The sequence below is a fragment of the Macaca nemestrina genome, chromosome 20 (genome assembly GCF_043159975.1).
Source record: "Macaca nemestrina isolate mMacNem1 chromosome 20, mMacNem.hap1, whole genome shotgun sequence".
Taxonomy (NCBI): Eukaryota; Metazoa; Chordata; class Mammalia; order Primates; family Cercopithecidae; genus Macaca; species Macaca nemestrina.
In genome coordinates, this window is record NC_092144.1 from 11,272,787 (window position 1) to 11,293,342 (window position 20,556).

The 20,556-nt window shown below is 45.0% G+C and overlaps 2 protein-coding genes, 1 long non-coding RNA gene and 1 pseudogene across 5 annotated transcripts in view; 2 read left to right on the top strand and 2 right to left on the bottom strand.

The window, feature by feature from the left end:
* Positions 1-15,225, top strand: LOC105470092 (zinc finger protein 440). Of its 2 annotated transcripts, XM_011721872.3 has the most exons (4): positions 271-4,828; positions 12,705-12,831; positions 13,037-13,097; positions 13,785-15,225. In XM_011721872.3, exons 1-4 carry the CDS (start codon positions 4,760-4,762, stop codon positions 15,145-15,147), a joined length of 1,620 nt encoding a protein of 539 aa, XP_011720174.3. In that variant the 5' UTR covers positions 271-4,759; the 3' UTR covers positions 15,148-15,225. The 2 variants fall into 2 exon arrangements, with proteins under 2 accessions (XP_024650269.2, XP_011720174.3); XM_024794501.2 differs by lacking the exons at positions 271-4,828; positions 12,705-12,831 and adding an exon at positions 1-172.
* LOC105486901 (zinc finger protein 823) overlaps positions 1-20,556 on the bottom strand; it is a 317,208-nt gene that overhangs the window by 74,970 nt on the left and 221,682 nt on the right. The gene's annotated exons all lie outside the window — the stretch shown is intronic.
* The window catches only part of LOC105470158 (uncharacterized), a 16,815-nt gene continuing 9,460 nt past the window's right edge, over positions 13,202-20,556 (bottom strand). For both annotated transcript variants that reach the window (XR_011617462.1, XR_011617461.1), the window contains exon 4: positions 13,202-13,508. This is a non-coding gene — a long non-coding RNA (uncharacterized lncRNA). The remainder of the gene's footprint in view (positions 13,509-20,556) is intronic.
* LOC112427590 (zinc finger protein 700-like) lies at positions 15,225-15,969 on the top strand (annotated as a pseudogene).

Sequence of the window (20,556 nt, forward strand, 5' to 3'; positions counted from 1 at the left end):
CGTCCTTTCCTTTGGTGCTGTACCCGCTGCGGCGAGGAACTCGGCGCTCTTGCTCCGAGAGGGACCAGGTTCCTCCACCAGAGCTTCTGTCGCTCTGTAACCTGCACTGTGACCTACACTAGTCGCGGGAGCCACGCAGAGGACGCCGGAACACCCTGGAAGCCGAGAAATGGTGTGTGTGAGGGGGCTGCGTCCGGGCGACTGGGAGAGGGGCTGGAATCGGCCAGAACGGGCTGAGGCGGGACCCGGGCCTCCACGCCGCGACTCCGGGGTCTGGGACACGAGTCCCCTCGGCCGCAGGGTGAGGCTGGGCCGGCAGCCGGGACCCCGGGCGTCCTGCCCCGTCCCTGCACGGCAACTGCTGCCCTGCCCCGGAGCCCAATCTGGGCAGCTCCGCGCCCTCAGCTCCGCGTCTCCCCACATTATGCGGGGGCCACGGGAGGGATATCGGGGGATCCCGCCTCGGGTATGGGGTTTGTTAGAAACGAGTGCCCGGTGCCACAAAGAAAACCAGCATCTAAGCAGAAAATTCCTCAGCAAGGCACATTTATTTGTACATAAGTGTGCAGCTTGCGCCAGTCACGGATGATCGCAAGAGCACACCGAGCGGGGTAGGACAGGGGTTTTTATCCTTAACGCAGTTCCTAGGACTTCTGTGTCCTTTCCTCATTTGTTAGGGTTGGACCTCACAATCTAAGCTAACTCGATTGGCTAAGGTTTAAAATTAAATAGGGTCTGGCCGGGCGCGGTGGGTCACGCCTGTAACCCCAGCACTTTGGGAGGACAAGGCAGGCGGCTCACGAGGTCAGGAGATCGAGACCATCCTGGCTAACACGGTGAAACGCCGTCTCTACTAAAAAAAATACAAAAAAACTAGCCGGGTGAGGTGGCGGGCGCCTGTAGTCCCAGTTACTCGGGAGGCTGAGGCAGGAGAATGGCGTAAACCCGCGAGGCGGAGCTTGCAGTGAGCCGAGATCCGGTCACTGCACTCCAGCCTGGGCGACAGAGCGAGACTCCGTCTCAAAAACAAAACAAAACAAACAAAAAAAAACAAAACCCAAAACAAAACAAACGAAAAAAGAACTATAATTATCTTGAAAGCACATACTGTTATGGGTATTGGGACATCGGGACATTCTGTTGTGGGAGTGTAAGGATACTTGCAGGCATCTTCAGGCTGTTTCCTTCATGGGAAACATTTGATGATCATGGGTTGTGACTGGCAAGGAGTGTTTCTTGTTAGTCTCAAGATGGAGCTGAACTTAAATTGGTGTTATTCTGGCTCCCCTAGGCACCTGCTTCCCTAACACTCATATAGGCAAAAGGCAAATAAATACAACAGGATTACGTTTTCCATAGAAGGCTGATGTATGAGATACAACAGTTTAATTATTATTTTTGAAACAATGTCTTGTTTTGTGGCCCAGGCTGGAGCAGTGGTGCGATCATGGCTTACTGCAGCCTTGACCTCCCCGGCTCAAGCACCTCCGCCTCCCGAGGTACCTGAGACTATAGTTGCCCACTACCACACCTGGCTAATTTTTTATTTTTTTTCCGGATGTGGGGTCTCGATACGTTGCTCAGGCTGGTCTCTAGCTCCTGGCCTCTAACAGTCTTCCTTCTTTGGCCTTCAAAATTGCTGGGATTACAGGCGTGAGCCACTGCACCTGGCTAACAACCTCATTCATTATGGTTTGCTTTTTTCTCCCAAATCTTGTTTTCTTTCTAGCTGGTTTTTATTTACTTTTCAATTTAAAAGAGTGAATTTAACATTCCAGCTGAAGACAATGTGACAGGCATGAAATCTTTGTGTGAGGAAGTAAAGAGGGAAGTTAGTTTACTCTAGAGATCAGTAGTGAAGAGGGGCCTGGCGGGATGGCTCACACCCGGAACCCCAGCACTCTGGGAGGCCGAGGCAGGTGGATGGCTTGATGTCAGGAGTTCAAGACCAGCGTGGGCAACATAGTGAGACCCCCATCTCAATTATGAAAAATCATATTAAATTTAAAAAAAAACTAATGACGAGGGAAAGGGCCTTTCCTGTTTTCCTTCAGTCATTTACAACATTTTACAAAACAGTATAGGTAAGAAAGAAGGCGAATCTGTAATCAGGGAAAGGAGAGTTCTAGCTGGCTATGTGAAAGCTGTATATCACGTAACTCAACTCCATGATCACATTGCTTCAAGATAATTTAGAGATCTACCAGATTAAATTTTTGAATTACTTGTGTTTTTTTTGTTTGTTTTTCGATTTTTTTTTTTTTGACACAGGGTCTCAATCTGTCACCCAGACTGGAGTGCAGTGGTACAGTCTTGGCCTACCACAGCCTCCGCCTCCTGGGTTAAAGTAATTCTTCTGCCTCAGCCTCCCAAGTAGCTGGGATTACAGGTGCGTACCACCACACTTGGCTAATTTTTTTTATTATTAATAAAGGCGGGGTTTCGCCATGTTGGCCAGGCTGGTCTCAAACTCCTGGCCTCAAGTGAGCCGTCTACCTCGGCCTTCCAAAGTGTTGGGATTACAGGAGTGAGCCACCACACCTGGCCTGACTTACTTGTTCACACAGCCTATATAGGTAGAAGATTTCTAGTCATGTAATCACAGGTTAATTGTTGGATTGTGCCTGCTTAAGCATAAATTTCATTTCCCTATAAATTAGTAATTTTCAAGAGTTGTATTTAAATTTGATTTTAGTGTCCTTAGGTAGGACCTTAGGATACTACACACAGTTTGGTCTCATTGCTTCTTATTTAAATTTTTTCACACTTTCCAGGGCAAGTGGTTTCCCCCTACCATTTCCAGATGTATGGGATGCAGGGCCTCAAATCCTCCACCCTCATACAACAGCCTAACTCTTCAAGGGCTTGCAGTAAAATCTGTTTCCGGACATTTCACATGACAGGAAAGCAGAGAATCACCACTAGACATTTTCCCGAAAAAACTTTTCTGCCCCTCCTCCTTTTATCTTTCCTAGACACAGACACCTTACCAACCTTATCAGGATGTCTTCGGGATGAGGTTCCTTTCTGGAAACTACAGGGGGATGTGTCTTCAGTACACCCTCGTATCCTTTTTTTTTTTTTTTTTGAATCGGAGTCTCGCTCTGTCTCCCAGGCTGGAGTGCAGTGGCGCTATCTCGGCTAACTGCGAGCTCCACTTTGCGGGTTCATGCCATTCTCCTGCCTCAGCCTCTCGAGTAGCTGGGACTACAGGCGCCTGCCACCACACTGGATAATGTTTTGTATTTTTAGTAGAGATGGGGTTTCACCATGTTAGCAAGGATGTTCTCGATCTCCTGACCTCGTGATCTGCCTGCCTCGGCCTCCCAAAGTGCTGGGATTACAGGCATGAGCCACCGTGCCCAGACCTGCAACCTCCTATCTTTTCCAGGTTTTGGGTTTTAGAACGGCCTGGGGATGACTCAAAATCCCCACGACTGCCCTGTCTCCTGGAGGGTCTAGTGGCCATCAGTGCCTAGGGGAGTGGGGCCTCCTGAGGGAGCCCCTGAATGACTAATGGTGGAGGAGATGCCTGGTATACTCTTCATCTAAATAACCAATTCTTGGGGTGCTCAGCTTCTCTCTCCCAACTCCAGTTTCCATTAATTGGAGACACATGGCCGTCAGCCAGTTGGATGTTGCTATTGAGGAAAAGGAGAAATGATCCTGTCTTCTGGATTGTCTCAACTGTGAAGAGAGAAATATCCCAAAAGACAAGGAAAGGCCACTCCAACGGGGTGCAGCAATAGCCTGCAAAGCAAAATATACTTGGGGGTACACAGGGGACAGAATGCAGTGTTGGTGGGAAACAGTCATTGAGCACTTCTCCTTTCCTCTCATGTGAAATGTTCCGAGAGTCACCACCAGACACTTTCCTGTCAAAACATGCATGCTTCTCCTTTCCTCTGTTGTGGAAACACATTTTATCAGATTGTCTTTTGGTTGAGGCTCCCCTTTGGAAACTTCAAAGGGTATTGTGTCTTCAGTGCACTCTCCTATGTTTTCTTGGTCCTGGGTGGCAGAATTGGGGTGACCTAATATGCCCACAGCTGCTCTGTCTCTTGGAGGGCCTCGTATCAGCCCCTGGGTCTCTCCTCCCAGGGGACAGAGTAAGGTAGGAGAATGGGGACTCCCAAGAGAGCAGCTGAATGCCTTCTGGTGCAGGGAGACTCCTGGTATACTCTGCATCTAGATAGCCAAGCCCTGGAGATGCTCAGCTTTTCTTTCCTAACCCCAGTTTTCATAAGTTGGAGACACACGGCTGGTCAGCCAGTTGGATGGTGCTATTGAGGGAAAGGAGAGATGATTCCTGTCCTCTGGATTCCTGTCCTCCTGTCAACTGTGAAGGGAGACAAAACCCCAAAACACAAGGAAAGCCCACCCCAGCAGGGTGGACCAGTAGCCTGCAAATCAGAATATGGAAGCGGATACACAGCGGGGTATAGTGCGGTGTTGGTGGAAAGTAGTCATTGAGCGCTTCGGTGAGGAGGATGGGGTGGAGAGATGTCTCATGTGACAGGGTGACCTGTGCTGACACATGAGTCAGACATCACTGTGTTCCAGCCAGCACTGCCCCTCTGTGGGCTTGTCTCTTGTAAAGAATTGTTCATACATTGCAGCTTGAGTGTTTCAAAGTAACTTTACATTGCATTTTTCACTAGGGCCAAATCCAAGAATGATTGCGTAGGTCAGTGAGACACAGAAGGGACAACTCAACAAAGCCCATGACATCACAGTGCACTGCTCACAATCCCAGGAGATGAGGGCAGCACACCTGCAGAGCAACACAGAGTGGGGGGAACATCCAGGATGCACATTCAACCAGCAGGTGGGGAGCAGGACAGACAGGGACCTGTGGGCCAAAGCTTTTCTCAGGGTCCAGGGAATTGACCAAGGAGGTGTCTCTCGGGGAGTTGTTTCTGGTGGATTTAGAGCAAGCAGGCACTAGTTCTGTGAAGTCGCACTGTGATTAAGAGCTGGTCTGTGCCATCCATGTGGAGTGTAAGGGTTAGTGGGACAACTCAAATTGGTTATATCTAGCTGTCCCACAGGGAGGTGGTCACCAGAATGCAGTCATGTAAGAAATATATGTGAGTTGACCCCATGGAGGAACTGGGAGGAGGTGGAGAACTAGAAACTCTGTTGAGTTTGGATAAAGTTTTCTTCCGTTATGAGAAAGTTAAATCCATAAAGAAAATGCATGCTAAGGTAACATATAATTATAAGAACTCACCATATCCGGCAGCTCTAGAATTAATTAAATTATTGTATATGGAGATGATGGGTAGCAGATTCATTATTCTCCGGTAGAGAACCATTTGTCCCTGCTTTTTCTGTTAAGTGTTCACCACTTGTATCATTGGCTGACAATACCTGGTTTGTCGTAGTTTCACATTACCTTAAACAGATGCCCAGACTGGGCACGGTGGCTCACGCCTGTAATCCCAGCACTTTGGGAGGCTGAGGCGGGAGGCCCACCCGAGGTCAGGAGTTCAAGATCAGCCTGACCAATCTGGTGAAACCCCGTCACTACTAAAGGTACAAAATTAGCCGAGTTTGGTGGTGCATGGCTGTAATCCCAGCTACTCGGTTGGCTGAAACAGGAGAATCATGTGAACCTGGGAGGTGGAGGTTGCAGTGAGCCGAGATCACACCATTGCTCTCCAGCCTGGGCAATAAGAGTGAAACTCCGGTATAAAAAAAACAAAAACAATGGCCGGGCGCGGTGGCTCAAGCCTGTAATCCCAGCACTTTGGGAGGCCGAGACGGGCGGATCACGAGGTCAGGAGATCGAGACCATTCTGGCTAACACGGTGAAACCCCGTCTCTACTAAAAAATACAAAAAACTAGCCGGGCGCGGTGGCGGGCGCCTGTAGTCCCAGCTACTCGGGAGGCGGAGGCAGGAGAATGGCGTGAACCCGGGAGGCGGAGCTTGCAGTGAGCTGAGATCCGGCCACTGCACTCCAGCCTGGGCTGCAGAGCGAGACTCCGTCTCAAAAACAAACAAACAAACAAACAAACAAAAAACTAGATGCCCTGGTTTCACAATTTGCTGTTTTCCATTGGCCTATCTTTCCATCTCTCTGATAATACCATTTTCTCTTAATTAGTATAGAGTTCAAAGCTATGGTGTTTAATGGGTGGGTGTATTGCCTCTCTATCTTAGTTATCTTGGGCTGCTGTATCAAATTACCATAGACTGGGTGACTTAAAGAATAAACATTTATTTCTGGCAGTTCTTGAGGTTGTGAAGTCTACGTTCAGGGAGCTGGCAGATCTAGTGTCCGGTAAGGGCCCGCTTCCTGGTTTGCAGATGGTCATCTTCTTGTGGTTTCTTCACATGATGGAAAAGAGGAAGCCGGCTCTCCTGTGTCTTCTTATAAGAGCACTAATCTTATTCAGAAAGGATCGGCTCTTATGCTGTCATCTAATCCTAATGACTTTTCAGAGATGTCAACTTCTAATACTATATTGGGGGGTAGGTTATTAATGTGTGATTTTTTTGGAGTGATGCAAATATTCACGCCATAACACCCCCCAACCATATTCTGTAGAGCATCTTGGCTATTCTTAGTCATTGTCTTGTATTTCAGTTTTTAGAAGTAGTTTTTTCTTAATTTTAGTGAAAAAACAAACTGCCTTGTAAATTTCATGGAATAAAATATAACTGTAGTCACATTTCAGAAAGGTTACATCATAGTGCTATTTAATCTCCTTTTAAGGACACATGATATTTTTCCATTTATTTCATTTTATATTGATGTTTTTCAGTGTAGACTTTTTACATAAGAATCATTTTATATCCTTCCTGAGACTTTTTTGGACTTCAAGAAAATTAGTTTTAATAGAAATTAGTGGTTGGGCATGGTGGCTCATGCCTGTAATCCCAATATTTGGGAAGCAGAGGTGGGCGGATCACCTGAGGTCAGGAGTTCGAGATCAGCCTTATGAACATGGAGAAACCCTGTCTCTAACTAAAAATGCAAAATTAGCCAGGCCTGGTGGCGCATGCCTGTAATCCCAGCTAGTCAGGAGGCTGAGGCAGGAAAATCACTTGAACCCGGGAGGCCAAGGTTGCAGTGAGCCAAGATTGCTCCATTGCACTCCATCTCAAAAAATAAAAATAAAAAATAAAGAGATTATTCTAGTGTCGGCAACATGGCAAACTTTGCCTATACAAAAAATTACCTCGTCATTGTGATGTGTGCCTGTAGTCCCAGCTACTCAGGAGGCTGAGGTAGAAGGATCTGTTGAGTCTGAGAGTTCGAGGATGCAGTGAGCTATGATTGCACCACTACACTCTAGCCGGGGAAGCAGAATGAGACCCTGTTTCAAAAAAAAGAAAAGAAAAGAAACAAGAAAAAAATTAGTTTCAATAGGGTATGCTGTCTTTTAAAAATTATGTTCAGCAGATTGTTGCTGATAATTAAAATTCACTGAGATTTATTTCTGTATAGAGTGTGCATTCTAGAAACTTACTAAAACTGTTACATATGCAATAAATACATAAAAGAATTGCACAATGAATTCAAATAATAATGATGGAGCCAGTATTGGGAATGATAAGATAATTGCCTTACTTTTCCTCCTACTTTCACAACCTGGGTACGCATCCTCATCAGTATGTTTTATTTTTGCATGTTTTTTATGCAAATGATAACCAATACGTGATCTTTTATATCAGATTTTATTTTAACTCAGTTATATGGAACCTTATGCAGAATGATAATTAATTCACTTTCTTAGTTGATTTTATTATTTAGAACAGTGGTTGTTTACCCAAAACATTGAGCAGATAATCCACAGAGTTCCTGCATTTTTCTTCCAGGCTCATAGTTCCCTGTATTTTAAACATCTTGACTGGCCAGGTGCTGTGCCTCATACCTGTAATCCTACCACTTAGGGAGGCCGAAGCAGGAGGATAGCTTGAACTCCAGTGTTGGAGGCCAGCCTAGGCAACATAGCAAGACCCTGTTTCAAAAAAAAAAAAAAATAGTTTTAAACCAAAGAAACCATATCGACTTTGTGTAGTGTATCCTACAACTGAAGCAAGAATATATTACATGTGAACATGATGAAAATTGAAGAAGCCAATGCTATTATTACCTAAAGTCCATCTTTTACATTAAACTTCACTCTTTTGTTCTGTAGTTTAAGACAACTGGCCAGGCGCGGTGGCTCACGCTTGTAATCCCAGCACTTTGGGAGGCTGAGGCAGGTGGATCACCTGAGATCGGGAGTTCAAGACTAGCCTGATCAACATGGAGAAACCCCGTCTCTACTAAAAATACAAAATTAGCCGGGGTAGTGGCAGATGCCTGTAATCCCAGCTACTCAGGAGGCTGAGGCAGGAGAATCGCTTGAACCCAGGAGGCAGAGGTCGCGGTGAGCCGAGATCGTGCCACTGCACTCCAGCCTGGGCAAAAAGAGCAAAACTCTGTCTCAAAAAAAAAAAAAAAAAAAAAAAGACAACTACATGTGTCATGTATTCACCATCACAGTCTTTTTTTTTTTTTTTTTTTGAGACGGAGTCTTGCTCTGTCACCCAGGCTGGAGTGCAGTGGCCGGATCTCAGCTCACTGCAAGCTCCGCCTCCCGGGTTCACGCCATTCTCCTGCCTCAGCCTCCCGAGTAGCTGGGACTACAGGCGCCTGCCACCTCGCCCGGCTAAGTTTTTGTATTTTTAGTAGAGACGGGGTTTCACTGTGTTACCCAGGATGGTCTCGATTTCCTGACCTCGTGATCCGCCCATCTCGGCCTCCCAAAGTGCTGGGATTACAGGCTTGAGCCACCGCGCCCGGCCTACAGTCTTATACAGAAGCGTTTCACTGCCCTCAAACTCCCCTGTGCTCCTTCTAATCATACCTTCTCCTCACTCTTTTGCCATCCCTGTTTATCCCTGGAAGCAAATGATGATGTTCCTGCCTCTAGAGTTTTGCATTTTCCAGAATATCATATATTTGGAATGATACTGTAAGTGGCCATTTCAGACTTGCTTCTTTCATGTAAAAATATGCATTAAAGGTCTCTAAATATCTTTGTTGCTTGACAACTCATTTATTTTTTATTTTTCTTTATTTATCTAAAGATTTTTGTTTTGTTAAAGACAGTATGTAAAACTCCCAGCTCAGGTGATCCTCCCACCTCAGCTTCCCAAAGTGCCTGAATTCCACTTGTGAGCCACCATGTCCGGCCACTCATTTTCTTATTTTTTTTTTTTTCTTCTTTTTTTTTTTTTTGAGATGGAGTTTTGCTCTTGTTGCCCAGGCTGGAGTGCAATGGCACGATCTCGGCTCACCGCAACCTCTGCCTCCCCGGTTCAAGCGATTCTCCTGCCTCAGCCTCCCGAATAGCTGGGATTACAGGCGTGTGCCACCACACCTGGCTAATTTTGTATTTTTAGTACAGACGGGATTTCTCCATGTTGAGGCTGGTCTCGAACTCCTGACCTCAGGTGATCCACCCACCTCGGCCTCCCAAAGTGCTGGGATTACAGGTGGGAGCCACTGCACCTGCCAGGGCCACTCATTTTCTTTCATCACTGAGTAACATTCCATTGTACAGTGTTACCGTAGTTTGTTTCTTTTTTTTTTTTTTTTTGAGATGGAGTCTCACTCTGTCACCCAGGCTGGAGTGCAGTGGCCGGATCTCAGCTCACTGCAAGCCCCGCCTCCCAGGTTCACGCCATTCTCCTGCCTCAGCCTCCCGAGTAGCTGGGACTACAGGCGCCCGCCACCTCGCCCGGCTAGTTTTTTGTATTTCTTAATAGAGACGAGGTTTCACCGTGTTAGCCAGGATGGTCTCGATCTCCTGACCTTGTGATCCGCCCGTCTCGGCCTCCCAAAGTGCTGGGATTACAGGCTTGAGCCACCGCGCCCGGCCTCGTAGTTTGTTTCTTTATTCACCTGTTGAAAGGCTCATCTTGAGCCTGGTGTGATGCCTCATCCCTGAGTTCCCAGCACGTGGGAGACTGAGGTGAGAAGATTGCTTGAGGCCAGAAGTTAGAGACCAGCCTGGTAGATACAGTGTGAGACCTTGTCTTTTTTTTTTTTTTTTAAAGACTCACCTTGTTTGAGTCTAGTTTTTGGCAGTTATGAGTAAGGCTTCTAAAAGCGTTTGTGGGAGGACTTTTGTGTGGACATCAGTTTTCAGTTCATTTAGGTCAATATGTAGGAGTGAGACTACTGAATCAGTAAGACCACGCTTATTTTCTTCAGAGCTCTGCGGACTGTCTTCCAAATGGGCTGTAGAATTTTCCATTCACATCCATAGTGAAGGAGAGTTCACTGTCATTGGCATTAGGAAGTGTCAGTGTTTTGGATTTTAGCTACTCCACCAGGTATTTGCTTATTTGCTGGTGCTTCATTGTTGTTTTCCTTTTTTTTATTTTCCTTTGGAGACGGAGTTTCATTCTTGTTGTCCAGACCGGAGTACAATGTCGCAATCTCAGCTCACTACAGCCTTTGCCTCCCAGGTTCAAGCGATTCTCCTTACTCAGCCTCCTGAGTAGCTGGGATGACAGGTGTACGCCGCCACGCATGGCCGCTGTTTGTATTATTACTAGAGACAGGGTTTTGCCATGTTGGCCAGGCTGGTCTCAAAACTTTTGACCTCAGGTGATCCACCCGCCTCAGCTTCCCAAAGGGCTGGATTACAGGCCTGAGCCACTGCGCCTGGCCTGTTTTCATTTGCTCTTTAATGACATGTAATGTAGAGCATCCTGTCATATGTTTGCCATAATTACATTCTTTAGGGGGAGGTATACTTGGAAAGATTGGTTTGTTATTTTTTTATTTTTTTAAGACTGAGCCGGGCACGGTGGCTCAAGCCTGTAATCCCAGCACTTTGGGAGGCCGAGACGGGCGGATCATGAGGTCAGGAGATCGAGACCATCCTGGCTAACACGGTGAAATCCTGTCTCTACTAAAAAATACAAAAAAATAGCCAGGCGAGGTGGCGGGTGCCCGTAGTCCCAGCTACTCGAGAGGCTGAGGCAGGAGAATGGCGTAACCTGGGAGGCAGAGCTTGCAGTGAGCTGAGATCCGGCCACTGCACTCCAGCCTGGGTGACAGAGCGAGACTCTGTCTCAAAAAAAAAAAAAAAAAAAAAGACTGAGTCTGGCTCTGTCACCCAGGCTGGAGGGCAGTGGCGTGATCTTGACTCACTGCAACCTCCGTCTCCCAGGTTCCAGCGATTCTCCTGCCTCAGCCTCCTGGGTAGATGGGATTACAGGCATGTGCCACCACACCTGGGTAATGTTGTATTTTTAGTAGAGATGGGGTTTCTCCATGCTGGTCAGGCTGATCTCAAACTCTGACCCTCAGGCGATCCACCCACCTCAGCGTTCCAAAGTGCTGGGATTACAGGTGTGAGCCACCATGCCCGGCTAAGATGTCATTTTCTAAGAATAAATAATATCCCATTTTATGTATATGCTTACCACATTTTGTTTTTCCGTTCAGCCGTGAATGGATAGGTTATTGGCTGCATTGCTCATTACTGCCACCTCAGGAAGGTCGTATAGTGGGTAAATCTGTGCTTATTACACCTGGGTATCTCTTAGGAGTTTCTTGTTTGCCCTCTTGTGTACATACAGTGCCAGGTTTTTTTAGGAATGTCCCCTTTGCCCTGTCAGCATCTATCTAGCTACATTCTGACAGGATAACTGCAAAGTGAATGAATCCTGGACATCATAATGGAAGTTTCTTTCTACCCAGGTGATTCCCCTACTCTCTGCTTATATCTAGCATGCCTGTTTCAGGTGGTCCCTGGGGGTGTGAGATTTCCCAGGGTCTCCCCCTCGTCCTCATTGCTAGCTATCTGCTTCATCTGACAATATCATCAAAGATTAGACTTTGGGAACAGGCATTTTCAAGGATACACAGCCTCAGGACTGCTAATGTTAACTTTGTTCTGCATATGAATTCACAGGACTCTATTATGACAGGTGCTGCAGACCCACAGTCCAAAGAGACATTAGGGACAGCCAGGCAGCTCACTTTTCTCCCTGGGTTCAGTGAATACACACATTTTCCTATTCTGCTGTGGCTTTACCCTTTGTTCAGTTCTAGCATCATGATTGCTTTTTGAACTAGCCAGCTGTTGTGGCACATGCTTGTGGTCTCAACTACTCAGGAGGCTGAGGCATGAGAATCGCATGAACCCAGGAGTAAGACGTTGTAGTGAGCCAAGATGTTGCCACTACACTCCAGCCTGGGTAACAGAATGAGACGCTGTCTTGAAAAAAAAAATTGCTGGCGGGGCATGGTGGCTCACGCCTGTAATCCCAGCACTTTGGGAGGCTGAGGCAAGCAGATCACCTGAGGTCGGCAGCCTGACCAACATGGAGAAACCCTGTCTCTAGTAAAAATACAAACTTAGCTGGGTATGGTGGCACATGCCTGTAATCTTAGCTACTCAGGAGGCTGAGGAATAAGAAGTGCTTGAACCCCAGCAGTGAACCAGCATCACGCCATTGCACTGCAGCCTGGGCAACAAGAGTGAAAATCTGTCTCAAAAAAAAAAAAAAAAGTTGCTTTATGGAAGAAGGTAAGTATACACAGGGAGAAAGGGATCTGATGAGCAAAAACAGGGAATAAATGTTTGGAGTCCACAGCATCCTGAGAACTTCTTGGGAATAGAGTCTAGGCCCCCAGTGCTGTCACTCTCACCCATCCTCCTCTACACATGTGAGATGTTTCAGGACCCAGTGGCCTTTGAGGATGTGGCTGTGAACTTCACCCAGGAGGAGTGGGCTTTGCTGGATATTTTTCAGAAGAATCTCTACAGGGAAGTGATGCTGGAAACTTTCAGGAACCTGACCTCTATAGGTAAGGATGACAGTTTTCCTTTCCTCAGTCCATTAGTGAACCAGTGTTTCTAGCTCATCAATGCTGTTGAGTGATTTAGAACATAGACAGGAAATACTTTGATGAATAAATGAGATATGGCTGCAGTGAATCATGGGCATAGAATCTAATAATTTTTCACAATTTTTTAATGCCTCAGGACTATTTTTGTGTGTCTCTATTTTAGGAAAAAGTTGGAAAGACCAGAACATTGAATATGAGTACCAAAACCCCAGGAGAAACTTCAGGTAATTTGTACTTACAAGACAAAGCAGTGTCTCTCTAGACAATCTTAGAATATGACAATATATTAAAAATAAGTAAAACAAAGAACTAAGTCCAGGATCAAATTCATTTATTTTTAGAATATGTGATCAAAAAACATATATGTAAATGTGGCCTAGGCTGTGGACTCAATCCTGTAGTCCTAGTCCTTTGAGAAGTGGAGATAGGAGGATAGCTTGAGGCCAGCAGTTCAAGAACAGCCTGGGCAGCATAAGAAGACCACAAGTCAACAACAGCAAAAAATGAGCTGGCCATTGTGGTCTGTAGTCCCATCTACTCAGGAGACTGAGGCAGGAGGTTCACTTGAGCCAGTTAAGGCTGCAGTAAGCTATGATGATATCACTGTACTCCAGCGTGGGCAATAGGACAAGACCCTGAAACAAAAGAAAAATGACACAGAGTATTTAGTATTTGTAAAATAGTTTACTTGGGAAGAGTATTAAGAAGTCCCATATAAACATTTTTTAAAATAATAGTTATGGCTGGGACACCTTGTAGAATATGTTGTCCAATCACCTTCAAACAATTCAGCCAGGGCCGAAAGCCTACACTTTGACGGACAGTGTTAAAAATGCAAGTGCAGTACTTGTTGACGAATATAAAATTACTTATAAACAAACCCTTTGTAATGTGCTTCTCACTTTTGACAGGAGTCTCATAGAAGAGAAAGTCAATGAAATTAAAGAAAACAGTCATTGTGGAGAAACTTTTACCCAGCTTCCAGAAGACAGGCTGAACTTCCAGGAGAAGCAAACTTCTCCTGAAGTAAAATCATGTGACAGCTTTGTGTGTGGAGAAGTTGGCACAGGTAATTCATCTTTTAATATGAACATCAGAGGTGACATTGGACACAAGGCATATGAGTATCAGGAATATGGACCGAAGCCATGTAAGTGTCAACAACCTAAAAAAGCCTTCCAATATCACCCCTCCTTTAGAACACAAGAAAGGGATCACACTGGAGAGAAACCCTATGTTTGTAAAGAATGTGGAAAAACCTTTGTTTTCTATTCAAGCATTCAAAGACACATGGTAATACACAAAGGGGATGGACCTTATAAATGTAAGTTTTGCGGGAAAGCCTTCCATTGTCTCAGATTATATCTTATCCATGAAAGAACTCACACTGGAGAGAAACCATATGAATGTAAACAATGTGGTAAATCCTTCAGTTATTCTGCTGCCCTTCAAATACATAAAAGAACTCACACTGGAGAAAAGCCTTACGAATATCAGGAATGTGGGAAAGCATTTCATAGTCCCAGATCCTATCGTAGACATGAAAGGAGTCACACGGGAGAGAAGCCTTATCAGTGTAAGGAATGTGGGAAAGCATTCACGTGTCCCCGTTACGTTCGTATACATGAAAGGATCCACTCTAGGAAAAAATTTTATGAATGTAAGCAGTGTGGGAAAGCATTATCCTCTCTTACAAGTTTTCAAACACACATAAGAATGCACTCTGGAGAAAGACCTTATGAATGTAAGATATGTGGGAAAGGCTTTTGTTCTGCAAATTCATTTCAAAGACATGAAAAAATTCACAGTGGAGATAAACCCTATAAATGCACGCAATGTGGTAAAGCCTTCCCTCATTCCAGTTCCCTTCGATATCATGAAAGGACTCACACTGGAGAGAAACCCTATGAGTGTAGGCAATGTGGGAAAGCCTTCAGATCTGCCTCACACCTTCGAGTGCATAGTAGAACTCACACTGGAGAGAAACCCTATGAATGTAAGGAATGTGGGAAAGCCTTCAGATATGTGAATAACCTTCAAAGTCATGAAAGGACACAAACACACATAAGAATACACTCTGGAGAAAGATGTTATAAATGTAACATATGTGGGAAAGGCTTTTATTGTTCCAAATCGTTTCAAAGACATGAAAAAACTCACACTAGAGAGAAACTCTATGAATGCAAGCAATGTTCATTAGTTCCAGTTCCTTTCGATATCATGAAAGGACTCACATTGGAGAGAAGCCATATAAATGCAAGCAATGTGGGATAGCCTTCAGAGCTGCCTCAGTCCTTCAAATGCATGGTAGGAGTCACCCTGAAGAGAAACCCTGTGAGTGTAACCAATGAGGGAAAACCTTCAGATCTGCCCCACACCTTCGAATGCATGGTAGGACGCACAATGGAGAGAAACCCTATGAATGGAAGGAATGTGGGAAACCCTTCAGATCTGCCCGGAACCGTCAAATTCATGAAAGGACACAAGCATACATAAGAATGCACTCTGTAGAAAGACCTTATAAATGTAAGATATGTGGGAAAGGCTTTTATTCTGCCAAGTCATTTCAAATACATGAAAAATCTTACACTGGAGAGAAGCTCTATGAATGTAAGCAATTTGGCAAAGCCTTTTTTTCTTTCACTTCCTTTCGATATCATGAAAGGACTTATACTGGAGAGAACCCCTATGAGTATAAGCAATGTGGGAAAGCCTTCACATCTACCTCACACCTTCGAAAGCATGGTAGGACTCACACTGGAGAGAAACCCTATGAATGTAAGCAATGTGGGAAAGGCTTCAGATCTGTCAAAAATCTTTGAATTCATAAAAGGACACACTGGAGAGAAACCCTATGAATGTAAGGAATGTGGAAAAGTGTTCCATAATTTCTCTTCTTTGCAAATACATGAAAGGATGCACAGAGGAGAGAAGCCCTATGAATGTAAGCATTGTGGGAAAGCATACACATCTGCCAAGATCCTTTGAATACATGCAAGAACACACACTGGAGAGAAACCCTATGAATGTGAAGAATGCAGAAAAGCATTCAGCTTGCCTATTTCCTTTCATAGACATGAAAAGACTCATACTTGAAGGAAACCCTATGAAGGCAAGCAATGTGGCAAAGTTTTCACTTCTAGTTCTTTTCAATATCATAAACTCACTGTAGGGAGAAACCCTATCAATGTAATCAATGTGCAAAAGCCTTTATTCCACTTCTTTTCAATATCATGAAAGGACTCACACAGGAGAGAAACCCTATGAGTGTATGCAGTGTGGGAAAGCCTTCATTTCTTCTAGTTCCCTTCGATATCATGAAAGAACACATGGGAGAGAAGCCCTGTGAATGTAAGCAATGTGGAAAGCCTTCAGATCAGCCTCACACCTTCAAATCCATGGAAGGACTCACACTCAAGAGAAACCCTATGAATGTAAACAGTATGGGAAAGCATTCAGACCTGACAAGATTCTTTGAATACAGATAAGGAATGTAAACAATTAACTGTTTATAATAACTGTATACTAACAAATGTTATTCCTTTTAAATAATTAAGAAGCTATAATACCCCATTGGTGTCATGTATTAGATCAACCTTATACTGTTAAATTGTTATTACTTGGACATTGTGAGTCAGTATAACCATGTGGATAAAATGCCAGGCATCTTTTTTTTTTTGGAAATTTCACTTTTCATACTTAGGTACTTACATTTTTATCTAACCCTAATCAATCTTTCCTACTTTCTTTCTTCTTTTTTTTTTTTTTTTTCCAGAAAGAATCTCACTCTGTCACCCGGGCTGGAGTGTAGTGGCATGATCTCAGGTTGCTGCAACCTCTGCCTCCAGGGTTCAAGTGATTCTCCTGCATCAGTCTCCTGAGTAGCTGGGACTACAGGCATGCGCCACCATGCCAGGCTGATTTTTTGTATTTTTTATTAGAGATGGGGTTTCACCATATTGGTCTGGTTGGTCTCGAACTCCAGACCTCATGGTTTGCCCCGCCTTGGCCTCCCAAAATGCTGGGATTACAGACATGAGCCATCGTGCCCAGCTGCAACCCTATTTTTCATTCAGTCATAATACCAATAGTTATCTCACGTACCTCTGAGTGCCGCCTTCTCCAAAACCAGCAGTGCCATACCTGCTGTCAGCAAGGATGTAATATACCATAGTGATAAAGATGACCAAAAGCCATAAATGACTGTGAGATGTATGAGAATTACAAGTCACATTAGTAAGAAGAGAAAAATTTTGGTCATGTTTATGATTTGAAATATGTTTTCCTTTGTCACATTTAGAAATATAGTTACAAAATGCCCTTGTTTTTGTCCTGATTCATCATGGTCACTGAGGAGCATCGTCTCATACGCCTGGTATATGACGTGTCTCTCCAACAGTAAAAGACTTGGCCTTGGCTGGGCATGGTGGCTCACGCCTGTAATCCCAGCACTTTGGGAAGCTGAGGTCAGGAGTTCGAGACCATTCTGACCAATATGATCAAACCCCGTCTCTACTAAAAATATAAGAATTAGCAGGGCGTGGTGGCATGCTCCTGTAATCCTAGCTGTTCAGGAGGCTGACACAGGAGAATCGCTTGAATATAGGAGGCAGAGGTTGCAGTGAGCTGAGGTCGCACCATTGTACTCCAGCCTCGGCAGCAACAGTGAAACTCCATCTTAAAAATAACACAAAAAATGACTTGGCCTTAGGGCCAGGTGAGATGGCTCACGCCTGTAATCCCAGCACTTTGGGAGGCTAAGGCAGGTGGATCACTAGGTCAGGAGATTGAGACCACTCTGGCTAACACGGTGAAACCCCGTCTCTCCTAAAAAATACAAAAAATTAGCCGGGCGTGGTGGCAGGAGCCTGTAGTCCCAGCTACTCGGGAGGCTGAGGCGGGAGAATGGTGTGAACATGGGTGGTGGAGCTTGCAGTGAGCCGAGATTGCGCCACTGCACTCCAGCCTGGGTGACAGAGCGAGAGCAAGACTGTCTCAAAAAAAAAAAAAGACTTGACCTTGTGGTGAGGTGATGTCATCTGTAGACTCCTGGACCCGTTTTTGCCTTACTTATTCTCTAAAGACTAAAATATTTCCTAAAATGTATGGGCACTGTTTACCAGAAAGTACCTTAGTTAAAACATATAAATTGGTTTATGCCTTATAAAGCTACATTTTTTCAAATTGCTTTACTGAGTCATAGGAGGCTAATAAATTTGTATAAATTGTCTAAATACAGCCTGTCTTTCTCTGATAATGTGCTGTCGATGCTAACTTGTCAACAGCCTGCTTATGTCAGCAGTGTAAAGTTAACAGCAACATGGAAAAGTTTCTTTTATATATTATGCAATGGCATAGACTGATTCAGTCACTTCCTTTAAGGTGCCAATGAAGCTGCTCTTCAGAAACACTTATTTAAAACTCCCTAAGTTCAAAATCCAGGCACCACAGGATGCAGCATCAATCACTGACCAAACCCTGTCTGTGTGTGGAGGTGACATACCCAGTCCCAGATAATGCATCCACATCAGTGAAGGGTGGAATCATTGATTGTCAGATCACACAAAGTAACTCAGAGCAGGGAAGACAGGGCAGTGAAACCTGACCAGGAACGGTGGCTCACACCTGTAATCCCACCACTTTGCTAGTTCAAAGCGGGTGGATCACTTGAGGTCAGAAGTTCAAGACAAGCCTGGCCAACATGGTGAAACCCTGTCTCTACTAAAAATACAAAAATTAGCTGGGCATCGCGGTGTGTGCCTGTAATCCCAGCTAATAAGGATGCTGAGGCAGGAGAATGGCTTGAGCCTGGATACAGAGATAACAGTGAACTGAGATCACACCTCTGCACTCTCCAGCCTAGTCAACACAGTGAGACTCCGTCTCATGAAAAAAAAAAAAAAAAGTTGGATGCACCTGAATCCAATCCGTCTCATCCTTTTCCCTTGAAGTCCAAATACACCCTGATACTTTTCACCAAAGAGTAGAAAGAACACAATTCACTTGATCCCAAATGTGACTTTCCACAGGATGCAAGCACAGTGTTGGAATGGCCAATGACAGTGACAATGAAAGTGCAGGGTGAGGGTGATGAACAGAACACACTGGAGAGCCTGACATTGGCTTGGATATGGGGGTGTCTTGATGCTTCACAAAGAGCCCAAGGAGCACCCCAAAGAGGACACTGGAGCACATCTGAAATTTTTGTTTCAGCATTTAGAAATAAGTTATTTAAGCAATCCTCAGACTCGTAGTTTATGCTGGAACTACCTTCAGACACACAGCTACAGATAAGGAATCTAATGAGTATTTCCAAGGCTACAATCTGTAGGAAGAAACTCTTCATGAAGTCAGTGGGACCCTCTCATGAGAGGGTTTTAAGACCCACAATCAAAAAGGTGGGGAAACTAAATTAGAGTGGAAGGAGGGCAGGAGAAGGTCAAGGACTTTCCTGGAGGCCTAACACACCCAACATTATTACCCTGGATGAAAACCAATACATATCCTAACACCACACACTCTCTTCAATGTTTAACCGACAAAATGAAATGTATTCAAAGCTAAACTTCCAGAATTCTGCTTTACACTATTAATGATGTTTTAATATCCCTCAATGTGTTGATACTAGGGCATTATTATTATTATTATTATTTTTTTTTTTTTTTGAGACGGAGTCTGGCTCTGTTGCCCAGGCTGGAGTGCAGTGGCCGGATCTCAGCTCACTGCAAGCCCCGCCTCCTGGGTTCACGCCATTCTCCTGCCTCAGCCTCCCGAGTAGCTGGGAGTACAGGCGCCCGCCACCTCGCCCGGCTAATTTTTTTTTTTTTTTTTTTTGAGACGGAGTCTCGCTCTGTCGCCCAGGCTGGAGTGCAGTGGCCGGATCTCAGCTCACTGCAAGCTCCGCCTCCCGGGTTCGGGCCATTCTCCTGTCTCAGCCTCCTGAGTAGCTGGGACTACAGGCGCCCGCCACCTCGCCCGGCTAGTTTTTTGTATTTTTTAGTAGAGATGGGGTTTCACCGTGTTAGCCAGGATGGTCTCGATCTCTTGACCTAGTGATCCGCCCGTCTCGGCCTCCCAAAGTGCTGGGATTACAGGCTTGAGCCACCGCGCCCGGCCCGGCTAATTTTTTTTGTATTTTAGTAGAGACGGGGTTTCACCGTGTTAGCCAGGATGGTCTCGATCTCCTGAACTCGTGATTCGCCCGTCTCGGCCTCCCAAAGTGCTGGGATTACAGGCTTGAGCCACCGCGCCCGGCCTGATACTAGGGCATTATTAAATACGAATGCCATTTTCTGGTTATATATGAAAAATATCTTGATTTCTGAGATACGAAAATGCTCATTTTTAGCTATGCATGTTCTTGCACTTTTTTTAAATAAAATAAGGTGAAAAGACAGGAAAAATGTTTTCAGATCATGGAACTTGGATTAAGTCATACAAATTTATTTAACATTTATATATGGGAGCCTTCAGAATGAAGACCCACCGAACAATAAGACAAAAAAGCTTATATACCATTCTGAGGCCAGGAAAGAATGCAGATGTGGCTGGCCAAAAAATCCCGGATTTGGTGGGTAAGTCAGGTTTAATAGCAAGACAGATTAGGGAAGAGAAAGGGAAGAAGCTTGCCTTCTGTGTAGCTAAGGAGACCTTGTTATGTAGATGAGGAGTCCCTCATAGAGA

Bases quoted from the DNA above. Each gene is read 5' to 3' on its own strand.
- LOC105470092 (XM_011721872.3), top strand. From the start codon at position 4,760: ATGAGGGCAGCACACCTGCAGAGCAACACAGAGTGGGGGGAACATCCA. The intron at 4,829-12,704 runs GTGGGGAGCAGG...GAGATGTTTCAG, and splicing joins GATGCACATTCAACCAGCAG to GACCCAGTGGCCTTTGAGGA. The intron at 13,098-13,784 runs GTAATTTGTACT...CACTTTTGACAG, and splicing joins AACCCCAGGAGAAACTTCAG to GAGTCTCATAGAAGAGAAAG.